At 35.7% G+C, this 16,076-nt stretch overlaps 1 protein-coding gene across 1 annotated transcript in view; it reads left to right on the top strand.

Annotated features, from left to right (window-relative positions):
- Positions 1-16,076, top strand: part of UNC13C (unc-13 homolog C) — a 574,105-nt gene that overhangs the window by 467,925 nt on the left and 90,104 nt on the right. Inside the window, exons 19-21 of the mRNA XM_060005943.1 lie at positions 835-961; positions 10,064-10,160; positions 10,800-10,943. Of these exons, the coding sequence (XP_059861926.1) occupies positions 835-961; positions 10,064-10,160; positions 10,800-10,943 (368 nt within the window). The remainder of the gene's footprint in view (positions 1-834; positions 962-10,063; positions 10,161-10,799; positions 10,944-16,076) is intronic.

Here is a 16,076-nt window from a genome sequence, read left to right as displayed (position 1 = left end):
TCAGTAACATTATTTTTGTCTCTATTCCCCAGTACTATATTACTATATGTTCAGATCAAAGTAACAGTGTTAAGCTATCCTTCTTGAGCAAGAGAGAGGAAAAAAGTCACATATTAGAAAATCCTGCTTTATGGGAAAAGAATCTAAAAGTGGAGATATATGTATATGATTCATTTTGCTGTACACCTGAAGCTAACACAACCTTGTAAATCAACTATACTCCAATAAAAATTTTAAAAAAAGAAAATCCTGCTAAATAAATGTCAAAAAAAGGTCACAGCGTACAAAATAATTTTTGCTGAACTTAAAAGGTGAAGAAGAAATCAGCTGGCTTAGAAATTAAATATAGTTCTTCTTAATTCTCTAAGTATTAAATATCCAGGCCAAAAATGCGATCTACTCATTCCCATTTCCAGTATTAATCAGGGATTATGCCTCCTAGTTTGATTCATGTTTTATTCATGCTTACAAGTTTTCATTCTTTCTGGCACTTTGCATCATGCTAAAAGTAGTCAAAATGTGAAAGCTTGCAGATAAATAGAAAAATGCTGATACATTATCACTCTTTAACTCACCAGAATTCTCACCTTTTTCAGGAAGGCACATTAGACCATTCAAGTCATTTCTCATTACTGCCTGAGCTATTCTACATAGGACCTAACGGATGATTTTTTCATTTTGTAAACTTTCAGGTCTGTCTTTAGCAATTCAATTTGCTTTAACCTCAGATATGTTATTTTCTTCCTTTGTGAAATACGAATAATAAAAGTAGATTGGAACACAGCATTGTTGGCAAACCAAACTTTATTAAATATTTGATTTTATCTGTTACAGAACATGAAAAGCAGCGGTTATGCAAGAGTACTGATTATATGAATTTGCATTTCAAAGTGAAATGGTTTTATATTGAATATGTGCGAGAACTTCCTGCCTTCAAGGATGCCGTTCCTGAATATTCCTTGTAAGTAGTGATTTTCACCCGCAAGTTTATTCTCAATTCATAGTCCTGTAAAATTAAACCTGAATTATGCAGCCCTAAAATCTCTTCACATAATCTTCATTTGAATGCTGACATTTCTGTCATAAAATTAACATTAAATGATTTGCATACCTTTGGGAACCATATTTAATTGAATTGTGTTGCATTTTTCAAGTATGACTTACTTGGATATTCAACTCAAAGAGAAGGAAATACGTAATACATAACACACAATGGCTCACATGATGAAATTATTTCTTGTAAAAGTGCTTGAACTCAAATTTTGTTGGGAAAATGAGGGGTGCTTGTGTATTGATCTATATAATCCAAATTACTCTTTATTTCAAACCTAAAAATGTCTTAGATATTTATATTTCTAAAATACAAGTCATTATTAAATAGGTAACATTTTCAGAAACATGAATCTATCAGGTACAATTGTAATCACACAGATTTATAATACTCTGCATTTTATATTTGTCAGAATTCTGTTTTATTCTGTTGAGGGAGGGCTTCCAAATTCTAGGCACTGTGCCAAGTGTTGTAGGACAACAGTGAATAAAATAAAGGCCTCACCTTGAAAGGAGCTTATACTCAAGGAGATAGTGTAAGAACAAAAATCCTGCTAAAGCAAGGCAAATTGAAATAATTACTAATTCAAGTAATATGAGCAAAGTGCAATGGGGTCTCACAGAAGAGAGATATTACCCCATTTCAATGACTCTACACAGTATTTATGGATGGGATAGCATTTGATACAGACTTTGAAATGTTTGGGCTATGGCAAGAAAACGAAAGGAAAGTTATGAGCATAATTATGGAGGAAGGAATACATGGGCTATGGTCCATGGGAAATAGTTTCATTTCAGTGGAGTACAGGGTATCTTTACAAAATTAGTAGAAAGTAATGTAGGAAACGTGGTTTTGAACTAGATTATATAAATACTGTGAAGCTTTTACCACTTTCATTAGGCATTGTGGGGGTTGGAAAAGGTAGAGAATGGAGGTGGGTAGGGAAGGGTATATAACATAATAGAGTGACTGTAGTAAAAATGTAAAGGATGAAGATGTATGGGAGAGAAATTTCAAAGATAGAATTTACAGAATTTGTCTACTAAAGACACATGAGGGTAAAAGAAAGAAGGAAGAGTTAAACATGCAGTACATGTGCCTTAAGCGTTGGTAGTATCATTGACTGGGAATAGGGAAATGAAAAAGGGAGCTATTTGCCAAGAGAATTTTGCTTCTGGCTCTGTGTAGACTAACTAAACTACACTAACTTAAATCAGACTAACATGCTTACTGAAGACCAACTATAAAAGCAAAATAAAATTAAACAGTATCAGAGAGCAATTGAGGCAACCAGGGATTGAGAAGCTAAGGTCCCTGAGAAAAGAAATGCATTGAGGTGAACCCTGTATTTGCTGCAGTTTCTCTCCGGTCTTCTCCATCTACATGCATTTACCAATTTGCCGTATAAGTCATGGTGGTCAAATAGAGAACAGTAACCCAGAGTTTATAGTGATCTCCCTGGCCTAGAGAAACAAACATTGGTGTTCAGGGCTCTGAAGACTGCTTTGTCTTGTGGGACCAACATCCTAGAATAATGGGAACTACAGAGAAGTAAGTATAGCATGCTGCATGCAGTTTCTTCTTGAGGTATTCTCTAATTCTTAATCTGCCCATGTGTGGAGAGTGAGGCAGAAATAAACAAGTAGAAAGCAGGCACTAAGAGATTAAAAACCAAGCAGAGACTTCAGTAGTCTCACAATGCTGGGGAGATAAAAATTAGAAAGCAAGGCTTCCTAAGAAAGAAGAAGCATTATAAACATCCCAGGTTTTCAGGTGAGATCCCTGAAGGACTCTGTCCTAAAAATAAGGGCAAACTGGAAATAGCCCAGTCTAAAACCCAGTCTTTTCTAGATTGTGGTGATCTCTGTACATTCTGTCTACAAGAAGAAATTCAGATCCACTTTGGAGGAAATGATCAACCAAAGGTTCCACAATTTTTCATAGACAATGCACAATATTTAACAAAAGATTAAAGACTGCCAGGCAACAGGACCAAATGACTAGAATCCAAGAGAAAAAAGAGAAATTAGTCTTATCAGACATAGAGTTTGATGTGTACTTCAAATTATGGGAGAATTTCAACAGAAAAATGGAACCTATGAGAAGAATAAAATGGACATTGTAGAACTGAAATAGGATGAAATTAGGAATGTGATAGATGGACCTAATGGCAGAATATACATAGCAGAAGAGGGCTTAAAATTACTGGAACATATTTTTGAGGAATATATTCATATAAAAACATAGAAAAAATACAAAATATAGAAAAAATAGAACAGGGATATATGGGACAAATTTTAAAAAGGTCTAATGTACAAAGACCTGAGTTCCAGAAAAGGAGAAGAGAGAAACAGTACTAGAGCGGTGTGTGAAGAGTTACTAGATGTGGATTTTGCAAAACTGATGAAAAACATGAAGCCACAGTTTAAGAATTTCTGTAAATCCTAAGAAGGGTAAATTCAAGGAAAACTACCAGTAGTTACATCATAGAAAACTGCTTAAAATCAAAAAGAAGAAGAAATCTTTAAGTGTACTAGGTCAAGAAAGGGAAGACACTTTACCTTCAGAAGGGCTACAATAAAACAGTTGGCTGATTATTCAGTAGAAGTGACTGAAACCTGAATACAGTGCAATGATATCTTTTAAGTGCTGAAAGAAAACAACTAACAATTTAGAATTCTACAAGTGTCAAACGTAGCCTTCAAAAATTAAGGAAAATAAAAACATTTATATAACTGAGAAGTTGACAGAACTTATTTCCAGCAGACTCTCACCAAAAATGTACTGTAAGCCTTCAGACAAGGAAAATGACTCAAGATAAAAATACAGTAATATAGTAAAGAATTACAGTCATTAAAGAAGGTAAACAAATGTGTACATTTAAAACACATTAAAAAATTTTTTTAAATAAATAAACACATTAACTATATAAAATTTTTAAAGTCTGTAGAATAAAATATACATATTAGGGATTAGGACTTCCCTGGTGATGCAGTGGTTAAGAATCCACCTGCCAATACAGGTGACACAGGTTCAATCCCTGGTCTAAGAAGATCCTATATGCTGCGGAGCAACTAAGCCCGTGTGCCACAACTACTGAGCCTGTGCTCTAGAGCCCATGAGCCACTACTGAAGCCCGTGTGCCTAGAGCCTGTGCTCTGCAACAAGAGAAGCCACCGCAATGAGAAGCCCATGCACCACAATGAAGAGTAGCCCCCACTCACCACCGCTAGGGAAAGCCCGCACACAGCAATGAAGACCCAATGCAGCCAAAAATAATAAATAAGTTTAAAATAGAAGACAGCAATAGCATGAAAAGGTAGAAGAGTGATACACTGAGTAAATACAAGATCCTTGACTTGTTTGAAAAGTGTAAAATACTCATTTTAAAAAGCTTTGAATATATCATGGATGTGTATTATAATTTTTAGTGTAACCCCTTAAGGTATAATATAATACTATGCATCAATAAGATAATGGGGAAGGGGAGGAGGATAAAACAACATTACATAAAAGTCAAGAAACGAGAATGAAAAGAAGGAAGAGCAAGTAGGAAACTGAGGGTGAGGGAAGCAAGATATGATAGATTTAAAATTTAATGTATCAGAAAATTAAGCATAATCATTAAATGCAAATAGATTAATACTCTAGCCAACAAGTATTGTCCTACTAGATAAAATAGCAAAACCCAAAAGATCTTGCTTACAATTTATTCACCTAAAACATAAGTCTAGAAATGTTAAGTGAAAGGATGAAAAAAATAATTGAAAGGAAAATTACACAGCTATCCTGATATTAGACAAAATAGATTTTAAGATAAATACTTTGAGAGAGAGAAATTTTTCATGATGATTAAAGGAGCAATTCAACAAAAAGATGGGAAAGATATCTAATGGAAAGATATCCCATGCTCTTGGATTGGAAGAATTAATATTGTTAAATGGTCATACTACCCAAAGCAACCTACAGATTTAATTTGATCTCTATCAAATTACCCATGACATTTTTCACAGAACTAATTATTACCCTAAAATTTACATGAAGGACCCATGAATTGCCAAAGCAATCCTGAGGAAAAAGGACAAAGCTGGAGGCATAACCCTCCTAGACTTCAGACAATACTACAAAGCTACAGCAATCAAAACATCATGGTATTGGCACAAAAATAGACATATGGATCAATGGAACAGAATAGAGAGCCCAGAAATAAACCCACACATCTACGCTCAATTAATCTTTGACAAAGGAGGCAAGAATATACAATGGAGAAAAGACAGTCTCTTCAGGAAGTGATGTTGGGAAAGCTGGACAGCTACATGTAAATCAATGAAGTTAGAACACTCCCTCACACCGTATACAAAAAAAACCTCAAAATGGCTTAAAGACTTAAACATAAAACATGACACCATAAAACTCCTAGAGGAGAACATAGGCAAAACATTCTCTGACATAAATCATAGCAACATTTTCCTAGGTCAGTCTCCCAAGGCGATAGAAAAAAAAGCAAAAATAAACAAATGGGACCTACTCAAACTTATAAGCTTTTGCACAGCAAATGAAGCCATCAACAAAATGTAAAGACAACCTATGGGATGGAAGAAAATATTTTCAAATGATGTGACCAACAAGGGATTAAATTCCAAAATATAAAAACAGTTCATACAACTCAATAAAAAAAAACCAAACCACCCAATCAAAAAATGGGCAGAACAAATAAATAAATATCATTTTTCTTTTTGTTCAAACTTTAAAAATAAATAGGCAGAAGACCTAAATAGACAATTCTCCAAAGAAGACATACAGATGGCCAACAGGCACATGAAAAGATGCTCAACATCGCTAATTATTAGAGAAATGCAAACCAAAATGACAAAGAGGTACCACCTCACACTGGTCAGAATGGCCACCACCAAAAAGTCTACAAATAACAAATGCTGGAGAGGGTGTGGAGAAAAGGAAACCCTCCTTCACTATTGGTGGTAATGTAAATTGGTGCAGCCACTATGGAAAACAATATGGGGATTCCTTAAAAAATTAAAAATAGAGTTGCCATATGATCCAGCAATCCCACTCCTGGGCATATATCTGGAGAAAACTCTAACTTGAAAAGATACATGCACCCCAAAGTTCATAGCAACACTATTTACAATAGGCAAGTCATAGAAGCAGCCTAAATGTCCATTGATAGATGAATGGATAAAGAAAATGTGGTACATATATACAGTGGAATACTACTCAGCCATAAAAAGAATGAAATATTGCCATTTGCAGCAACATGGATGGACATAGAGGTTATCATACTGAGTGAAGTAAGTCAGACAGAGAAAGAAAAATATCATATGATGTCACTTATATGTAGACTCTTAAAATATGATACAAATGAACTTATTTACAAAACAAACATTCATAGACACAAAGCAAACTTATGGTTACCAAAGGGGAAGGGGGAGGGAGGGATAAATTAGGAGTCTGGGATTAGTAGATACAAACTACTATGTATAAAATAGATAAACAACAAGGTCCTACTGTGTAGCACAGGGAACTATATTCAATACCCTGTAACAAACCATAATGGAAAAGAATATGAAATAGAATATATATCTATATATATATATATATATACACACACACACACACACACACACACACATATATATATGAAACCATAACATACATAACTGACTCACTTTGCTATACACCAGGAACTAACACAGCATTGTAGATCAACTATACTTCAATTAAAATATTTCAAAAATAAAAAGATATTTCATTTCTAAATTTGTATGTATCAAATGACATGTCAGCAAAATATATAAAGCAAAAATTGTCAGAAGTAAAATGAAAAATCAAATCTACAATTCTATTTGGAGATTATACATCTTTCAGAAACTGATTGAAGACTCAGACAAAAAATGTCATTAAGAAAAAAGACATTTCAACAACATATCATCTGTCCATCTATTTCTGGTCACCCAGAGTTTCCACAAATTTTCATATTGTTTACACACATACACACACACAAACACACACACTACCTATCTACAGTTATAACCAGCAATGAGAAAATACACATTGTTATCAGATGTACATGGTGCATTTACCAAAATAGACTATCTGATAGACCAAAAAGCAAGTATAATGAATTTTAAAAGATTGAAGCATATACTGTATGTTCTTGGACCACTGTGGAATTAAGCCAAAAATCAACTCCAAGAAGATAACTAGAAAGTCACCAGATAGGGAAATTAAGCAGATACTCTAGATCATTCATAAGTCAAAAAACAAATCACAGTGTAGATTACACGATATTTTTAACTAAGTGATAAAATATGGCATGTCAAAGCTTGTGGATTACAGCTAAAACAGTAAACAGAGGAAGATTTATAGCTCTAGTTCTATAAAGAGAAAGGAAAAAAGGCTATAAAATCAGTCATATAAGTTATCAGAAGAAATGTTTAAACGCCAGTCAAGTCAAGAGAAAGTAGAAAAAGAAAACAATCAACATGACCTGGAATAAAAATAAAGTAGAAAATTTAAGGAGAAATTAAAAAGCCAACTGTGTTTTTGAGAAGACTATAAAAATCAAAAAAACCTTAGTAAGGCCAGTGAAAAAAGATATGTCACAAATTACCATTTTCAGGAAAAGATGTCACTAAAGATGCTATAAAGATAAAAAATTATTAAGAGAGTATTTATGGTAGCACATTTAAAAGTTAGACAAAATGTACAAATTCCTTTAAAAAGAAAACTTATCAAGCTAGCATAGGAAAAAAGATAAAATCTGAGAGGGTCTATAACTATTTTAAAATTTGAATCCTTAAATAAAAATCATGTCACAATTAAAACTCCAGGCCCAGATGGCTCCAAATGGAATTCTTCCAACTGTTTAAGAAAGAATATCAGCAATGTTACACAAACTGTTCCAGAGAAGGCAGGAATACGTCTCAAATCCTTTTTGAGGTCAGCATATCCTCACTACCAAAACCTATTGAGAACATGACAAGTAAGAATATTTACAGGCCAATTTCTCTCTGACCATAGTTTAAAAAAATAAATGAAATATTAGCCAGTAGAATTCAATGGTCTATAAAAACAGTAATAGAACATGACCATGGGAAATTTATTCCTGGAATATGAGATTAGTTAAACATTTTAAAAGCAATGAATGTAAATCACCACATTTAAATTATGGAGAAAATCGCTACAATCATTACACTAAATATATAACAATAATTAGATAAAATAGAACATTAATTTATTATAAAAATCTCTTATCAAGTTAGGAATAGAAGGGAACTCTCTTAATCTAATAAAAGACCCACCCTTCAAAAAAGAAACTGTACAAACGTTCTCATGGATAAAATTTTGAAAACTTCCCCGAGATCAAGAATGACTGATTATATATATGTATAACTGAGTCACTTTGCTGTACAGTAGAAATTAACACAACATTGTAAATCAACTATACTTCAGTAAAATAAATTTTTTAAAAAAGAACGAGACCAATAGCTGATAACATCACTTTTATTTAACGTTGTGCTAGAAGTCCCAGGCAGTACAATAAGACAAGAAAGAGAAAAGTGTAATGGCTGTAAAAGCATATAATGATGCTATCCATATGTGTATATGACATATTTATACACCTAGAAAATTCAAAAGAAAGTACAGGAAAACTAATAGAATCTAAAAAGTGATTGTAGTAAGTTCATTGAATTCCTATGTGACAGCCACAGTTAGAAAATTACATATAAACAATACCGTTTGAATGGCATTAAAAGCGTGATAAACACACGTGATGAAAGGTGTGTGTGCCCTCTACTGAGGCAACTATAAAATATTACTGAGAGGATTACTTAAGATGAACTAAATAAAAATATACAATATTCCTAAAAAGATGCATTATTGTAAAGGAGGTAGTTCTCCCCACATTGACATACAGATTCAAAGCAATCCCATAAGGAGTCCCGCAGCTATTTTTGTGTAGATTGACAAGTTCATTCAAAAATATGTAATACATAGAAATGCAAAGGGCTAAGACTAGCCATAGCAATCTTGAAGAGGAGGTAAAAAAGTTGGAGAACTGCACTCAGTCACCAAGACTTATTCAAAAGGTAATTATTAATTGTATGGTGTGGTGCATGACAAACAGACCAATGAAACAAAATAGTCCAGAAACAAATCCACACATTGCTGTTACCTGATTTGCATCAAAGATGCCAACCCAAAGGAGTGGGGGAAAGGATGACCTTCTAAATAAATGGTGCCAGACAACTGTACATCCATACGGAAAAAAGAACTTTGAAACTTAGACCATTCACAAAACCCACCTACTGGTGGATTGCAGATCACTAAAAGTTAAAGGTGAGCACCCAGAATCAGTTACAGGAGATCAGTCCATGTAGATGAAAGCCAGATGGTAAAGCCCTAAGAAATGAGAGAATGGCACAGTGGGGGACATAGCACACAAGATCTACATTTTACAGGATTTTGAATTGTAAAGAGAATTGTAGAGTGGGAATTGGGAACTAAGCATATTTGAGGCAGCATTGGAAGGGCCAAGAGAAAGGTAGAGATTGAAGGTAAAAGAGAAGGACACACACACACACACACACACACACACACACACACACACACACACACACACACACACACACACACACACACACACACACACACACACACACACACACACACACACACACACACGTATATGGTACACTGCACAGCATGCAGGACCTTAGTTCCCCGATCAGGGATTGAACCCATGAACCTGTACCCCATGTAGTGGAAGCTTACTTGGACTCCTAACCGCTGGACTGCCAAGGAATTTTGAGAAGAGGATATGTTTGAGAAGTGAAACTAAAGGTCTTCAAGGTAGCAGAACTAGAAAAAGAGAATGAAAAGAGATTTTTGGTCCTGAATTACTCTCAGATAAGAAAAGAGCAGTATTCACTGTTAATCATGTGCAAATGACATCTTTTATAGTATGCAATACTATCGATTTTTTTTCAGGTGGTTTGAACCTTTTGTCATGCAGTGGCTAGATGAAAATGAAGACGTGTCAATGGAGTTCCTTAATGGAGCCCTGGGAAGAGACAAAAAAGATGGAGTGAGTTTAAATGACTTTCAGATTGCTTATTGTCAAGATTCATTTTCACTGCTCACTTTTAAGCTAATGGGAATTTTTAGGCTTATTGCTATTAATTAAGTTTAATTTTAATCCTCTCATTACCAAAATATAATTAAAACACAATTTTAAATGCTGATAAGAACCCTAGGGAATTGCTTTTAAAAAAAATCAATCACCCTTTTGCCCCAAGATTCTTTACTCCTTGAATTGGTCTGAATCTACAAGTTCAGTGGGCTCCCCTGTTGTTCTGGAACCCTTCCAGGATTCCAAGATTAGGAACAGACACCCTCCCAATCCCTCTGGAGCAAATCAAATGTCTTGAGCCACATCGGCTTGCTAAACCATCCTAATGCCTGTGGGGAATGAGAAATTGAAAGAACCAGTCCCTCAATTCAGTAATGGAGAAACCAATTAATAGCAACCTGCCCCATGATATTAGTTTTACTACACTTTCCAGAAAAGGAGATGGATGATTTTAAAATGAGCAAGCATTTTATTACTGGGAAATGAAAGTACATGATATAGGAGATTGAGCTGTTTTTGTGAAATAATGAAGATTCCTTCCACAGTCCCTCTAAAGTACGCTTACGAGGATGGTTTCACCTTCTCTCCCCTCAGTTCCAGCAGACATCTGATCACGCACTGTTTTCTTCCTCTGTGGTTGATGTTTTTGCTCAGCTTAATCAGAGCTTTGAGATTATTAAGAAACTGGAATGCCCCAATCCTGAAGCATTAGCTCACTTAATGAGAAGATTTGCAAAGGTAGGTTAAATGGAATGAATCCTTTCTTCGCTGGGACTATGGCATGTTGTTATTTTCCTGCACAGAATTTGAAAAATGCTGTTGTTTTGTAGCATTAGTCTTGTCTGACTACTACCCCAATTTAATTTTCTAATTCCAGTAAAAATAGGCTGTTTCAGGTTTGTCATCTAACTCTCTTTTTACCCTTCCTGTTTCCTAAGTATGGATTTATCATCTTAAAAAATCTGTTATTCACATGAATGACTCAGTCATTTGTAATTGATGAGACTACCTTAGATGGCCAAATTAATTTCTATTTCAGCTTTGTAGCTGAAAATAAATCTTGGAATTTCATATTCAAATCGCAGGTATTTTTTTTAATCAGTAGTACGATAAAAAGTATTTGAACTTGGAGTAATGAAAACTGAGTTCTAACTTCAAATCAGCCAATAACTGTAGTGTGAGTCTGAGCAGTTCCCTTGATTTTTTTTTTAAACATCTTTATTGGAGTATAATTGCTTTACAATGGTGTGTTAGTTTCTGCTGTATAACAAAGTGAATTAGCTATATGTATACATATATCCCCATATCCTCTCCCTCTTACGTCTCCCACCCACCCTCTAGGTGGTCACAAGAAAGGTCACAAAGTCCCTTGATTTTTATGAGTTTAGTTTTCTTAGTTGGCAAATTGATTTTGAGCAACCAGATTCCTCTGAAGACCTCTTCCTCCTCTTACTGTCTAAGAAGGCTTGCAAAGTACTTACTATTTTGCAAAAGTTTCTGGGGAAGTATAAGAAATAAAAAATGCTGTCTCTGGCCCTTCAAATCTTTATATATATATATAAAATACTCAAGACCACATGACATGAACTAATTGGAAGATGGCATGAAGAGGTCCACAATTCAGTCTCAAGCACGGTAGAGTGCACAGTAAGTTGAGCGGAAGGAAAACTAATGAGAGCTGAAATACAGTTTCCCTGGGAAAACAGGGCTTATTCAGCCTAAAAAGGTGAAGTTAGAAAAGTATTGTAAGCCACGGGAATAGCAGGAACAAAGGGAAAGGAAAAGCTGAGCGTGACGTGAAGAGCAGGGAGAAACAATCCTCTGGCAAAAAAGCAAAAAAAAGGAAAAGAAAAGGAAAAAAAAAATCTGTTTTGGGAGAAGTAGTGGGGAATGTTAGGAGAGTGAGGATGGGTCCAGATCTTGAAGAGCTCTGCTTCCCAGGCTGAGAAGTTTATACTTAATCTTTTGAACAGTTTAAGAAACAGTGAATATTTGGAGATTTTGAATCACGGTACTGATACGACAGATGTAGGGATGTAGGGCAATGACCTACACACCCCTATGCCTGACGGCCCTAAGGATAAGCCTGGCTTCATGGGTTGGATGATGGCAGAGGTTTCAGCTGGCTGTTTATTTGACAAGGGCTTACTCTTTGCCTCACTTGCACAATTTACTAGCCACTTTAAGAGATGTAGTCATGAAGAAGCACAATCTCTGACCTCAAAAACCTATAATGAGATGGCCAAACCTATAAACAACTATGAAAAAGTCAAATGCTATAATCAGGGTATCTCAGAGGTTGAAAAAGGCCTAGTGTATATCTATATCTCTCTATCTTCTATATAGATATAGAGAGAGAGAGATAGGTAGAGAGAGATATATATAGATCATGTTAAAAAATAAAGACATGCCAAAACTCAGTGAAACTGTATAATATTTAAGACATATTAATTTGCTAGGGCTGCCATAAATAAAATACCACAGAATGGTGGCCTAAACAGTAAAAATTAATTTTCTCACAGTTCTGGAAACTGTAAATCCAAGATCAATGTGTCAGCAGGTTTGTTGTCTTCTGAGGGCTCTCAGGGCTTCTTGCAGATGACTATCTTCTTACTGTGTCCTCACACAGTCTTTCCTCTGTGTACCTGCAACCCTGGTGTTTCTATGTGTGTCTAAATTTTCTCTTCTTATAAAGACACCAGTCATATTGGATTAGGGCTCACACTAATGGCCTTATTTTAACTAACTCACTTTTTGAAAGGCCCTGTCTCCAAATACAGTCATATTCTGAGATATTAGGAGTTAGGATTTCAACATATAAATTTTGGGGGACAAAATTCAGCCCCTAAAAGATGTATACATTTAACATGCCACTGCTTTCAACCACAGATGCCAACACAAGAGTAGATTACTTCATTTGCGTTCTCACAAAAAGTCTAAATTTGAGACCCTTTATGAATGGGAGGCTTGAGCCTGACCCTGTCATTGGCTCTGGCTCTTAGAAAAGTTTAAGCCTGGTTCACTGACAGGTGGATTAGGAAAGGGCTTCTTGTAGGAGGCAGCATCTTTATTAACTGTAGTAGGGTAGTTTTGCTGAGGTAACAAGGAAACCAAGAAACTGTATGATTTAACACAACAAAGATTTACTTCCTGCCCACCCAACATCAGATACCAGTTGGGCAACCCTATGGGGGAGCCTTTGTCAAAAATAAACAAAGCCAGATACTAGTTAAAGTTGTAAGGACAGATTTTAATTAGCAATAAATGAGTGCAATGGGGAAGAGTCCAGACTGAACGAGAGTCAATTTTGATTTGTACAGATGTCACTGGCTGTTTTAGAGGCAGAGTGTAGGAACAGGGAGGGCACAAGCAGGGGCTCGAAAAGCACAAGCAGGGGCTCTCTCTGTCTTTCTCTCTATACTGTCCCCACTGCTGAAGCCCAACAGTCCACCAAAAAGAAAATCATGACCTAAGTTCACACACTCAGAAATCCTACCTTCCAGGCCTTCCTAGGTACCCCTTCCATCAACTGGTTCTCTCTGAAGAGCTATCTCCACCCTGCTGTGCATTAGGTAGGACAATGGTTCTCAAACTTCAGCTTGCACCACTACCACCTGGAGGCTTGTTAAAACATAAATTGCTGGGACTCAACCCCAGAATTGCTGCCTCAGTAGATCTGGGACTGGATCGGGGCATTTAGATTTCCAACAAGTTCCCAGGTGATGGTTATGATACTGTTGGAGACATGCCTGAAGTAGACATGTCTTAACTAACTACAGATGACCCTTGAACAACGTGGGTTTGAACTATGGGGGTCCACAGTTTTTAAATAGTGAATACTACAGTGCTACATGATCTGTGGTTGGTTGAATTCGGAGATATGGAAGAACTACAGATATGGAAGGCTGACTATAAGTTATAAGTAGATTTTCCACTGTGCGGAAGGTCAGCGCCCCTAACCCCCTGGTTGTTTAAGGTTCAACTGTACTCACTAGTATTAATTAAAGAACTAATATATAGTAGTGATTTTACTTTGTTGAATAAATTAGAATGAAATCGAGGTTGCCCCTGAATTGTACATGAACACTTTCATTCCAGTGTACTTTGTATACTCACAAAGAAATGGATGTTGTTATAGCCAGTGTACTCACAACTCTTATGGGCACAAGGCTTTAAACTACATCCTACGTGGCTGAGCCCTTTTCCTTAAATGCAACCTATCCGGACTTGCTAACCACTGGCATTTGTAGGCTAGTGGATGCGAGATTGTGGGATCAGTTTCCTCCCAGCAGGAATTCAAGGGACTAGGTTTTTCCTAAAAGTAGAGGCAAGAATTAGACCAGGGGAAGACCTTAAGAATAATCAGAAATGGATGTCTGGATTCCCCTGCCCAAACTAAATCTTGAACAAGTGATAGTCTGAGTTGCAACAAGCTCCTAAAGTCAGGCTTCTGTTGGTTTTTGTTCTTGCCATATAGTGAAATGATTCCTGCAGGTAACACTATCATAAGAACCTGTAAATTGAGAGTAGTATTCATATGTATGTGTAAATCAGCACTCATTAGGGAAGTCCCAAAGTAATTTTCAACATTACATCTAAAATAAGTTTTGGACAGGTGCATTTGGAAGATACTTCAGTCTGATCCACCACCTGTTTTCCTAGATTTATTGGTCTACTGCTTGATAAGATGTTATATTTTCCAAAGCCAGTCTTCCATTTAAATTGATGCATATTATCACTTTACCTTGTACTTCCACAAACTATGGATTTTCTGTTATCCCTAATTTCAGGTTTCAGGTTTTCATTGTGATTTTTAAAGTCTATAAAACGAGTTCATAGTCACATTTGGTGAATTCAGCTTTGTAAATTAAACATCTCTCCTTTAGTTTAACTCCTTGGACTGTCTCCCCAAGTTGATTTTGAGCCGCAAAGAAAATTCAGACGAATAGGTTATACAAAAAATAAAATCTTTTTTGTCTTTGCTTTTCTATGGAAAGAGATGGTCTGTATCTACTGCTCTTGTTGCTTTCTCTCTTCTAAGAAAATCATGTCCACATTGGACTTACGATAATTCAAGCTCTGTAAGTAACAGCAGTAGGGTGCAAACTCATCAATATCTCTTTAAGTAGTTGAAATAAAATGTAACAAAGTTTGTTCATTTTCCCTTATTTTGCATAATTAATGGGAGCAGAGGGCATCCTTAGGCTCAGAGAGAGTTATTAGTTGGAGAAGGAGAATTTAGAATTAAGATGAAAAAGACAGAAAGAGGGGAAGGATTAGGCAATATTTTTAGCAAATATTGCACCAATAAATAACTTACTAATTAAAGGTAAATGTATTGAGATAGTGTGATGCAACAAAAGCTGAAGTTTAGGTCTTAAGAGGTGGTCTTTGTTATTAGTAAGGCTCCTTATCATAGAAAATTACTGAAAATATTCATTGCTAAGTGACATATATGGGAATGTTCTGACACCCCTCTCATAATGGGGTATTTAGGAACAAGGCAGAAAGTTGAAAAAATAACCATCACAAGGAATTTTGTCATGGTAGGGGTGCGTGTGTGTGTGTGTGTGTGTTTCTGAGGGGCGGAGGGGTGAGGATGCGAACTAGAAACCATGAGAGATGATGAAAGCATGAAGTGTCATTCATTCAGGAAAAGAAAAATCATTAGGGGGCATTAGGTAATAAGTATCCAAGCATAGAGGAGGTTACCACCAAACAGTATACCTTCTGAGCATTTAGATAAGTTAGAAATAAAGAATTTTGTGATGGAGCTGGTTGTATTAAAATGGAATGGATGCATGTGGAATATCTTCCAAATGTACTCAGAAATATTACAAATTGTCATCTAAATGTAATAGTTAAATTGAG

Source organism: Delphinus delphis, chromosome 2 (genome assembly GCF_949987515.2).
Source record: "Delphinus delphis chromosome 2, mDelDel1.2, whole genome shotgun sequence".
Classification (NCBI taxonomy): Eukaryota; Metazoa; Chordata; class Mammalia; order Artiodactyla; family Delphinidae; genus Delphinus; species Delphinus delphis.
Note: the sequence above shows the minus strand (reverse complement) of the source record. Positions and strands in the feature narration are given on the sequence as shown.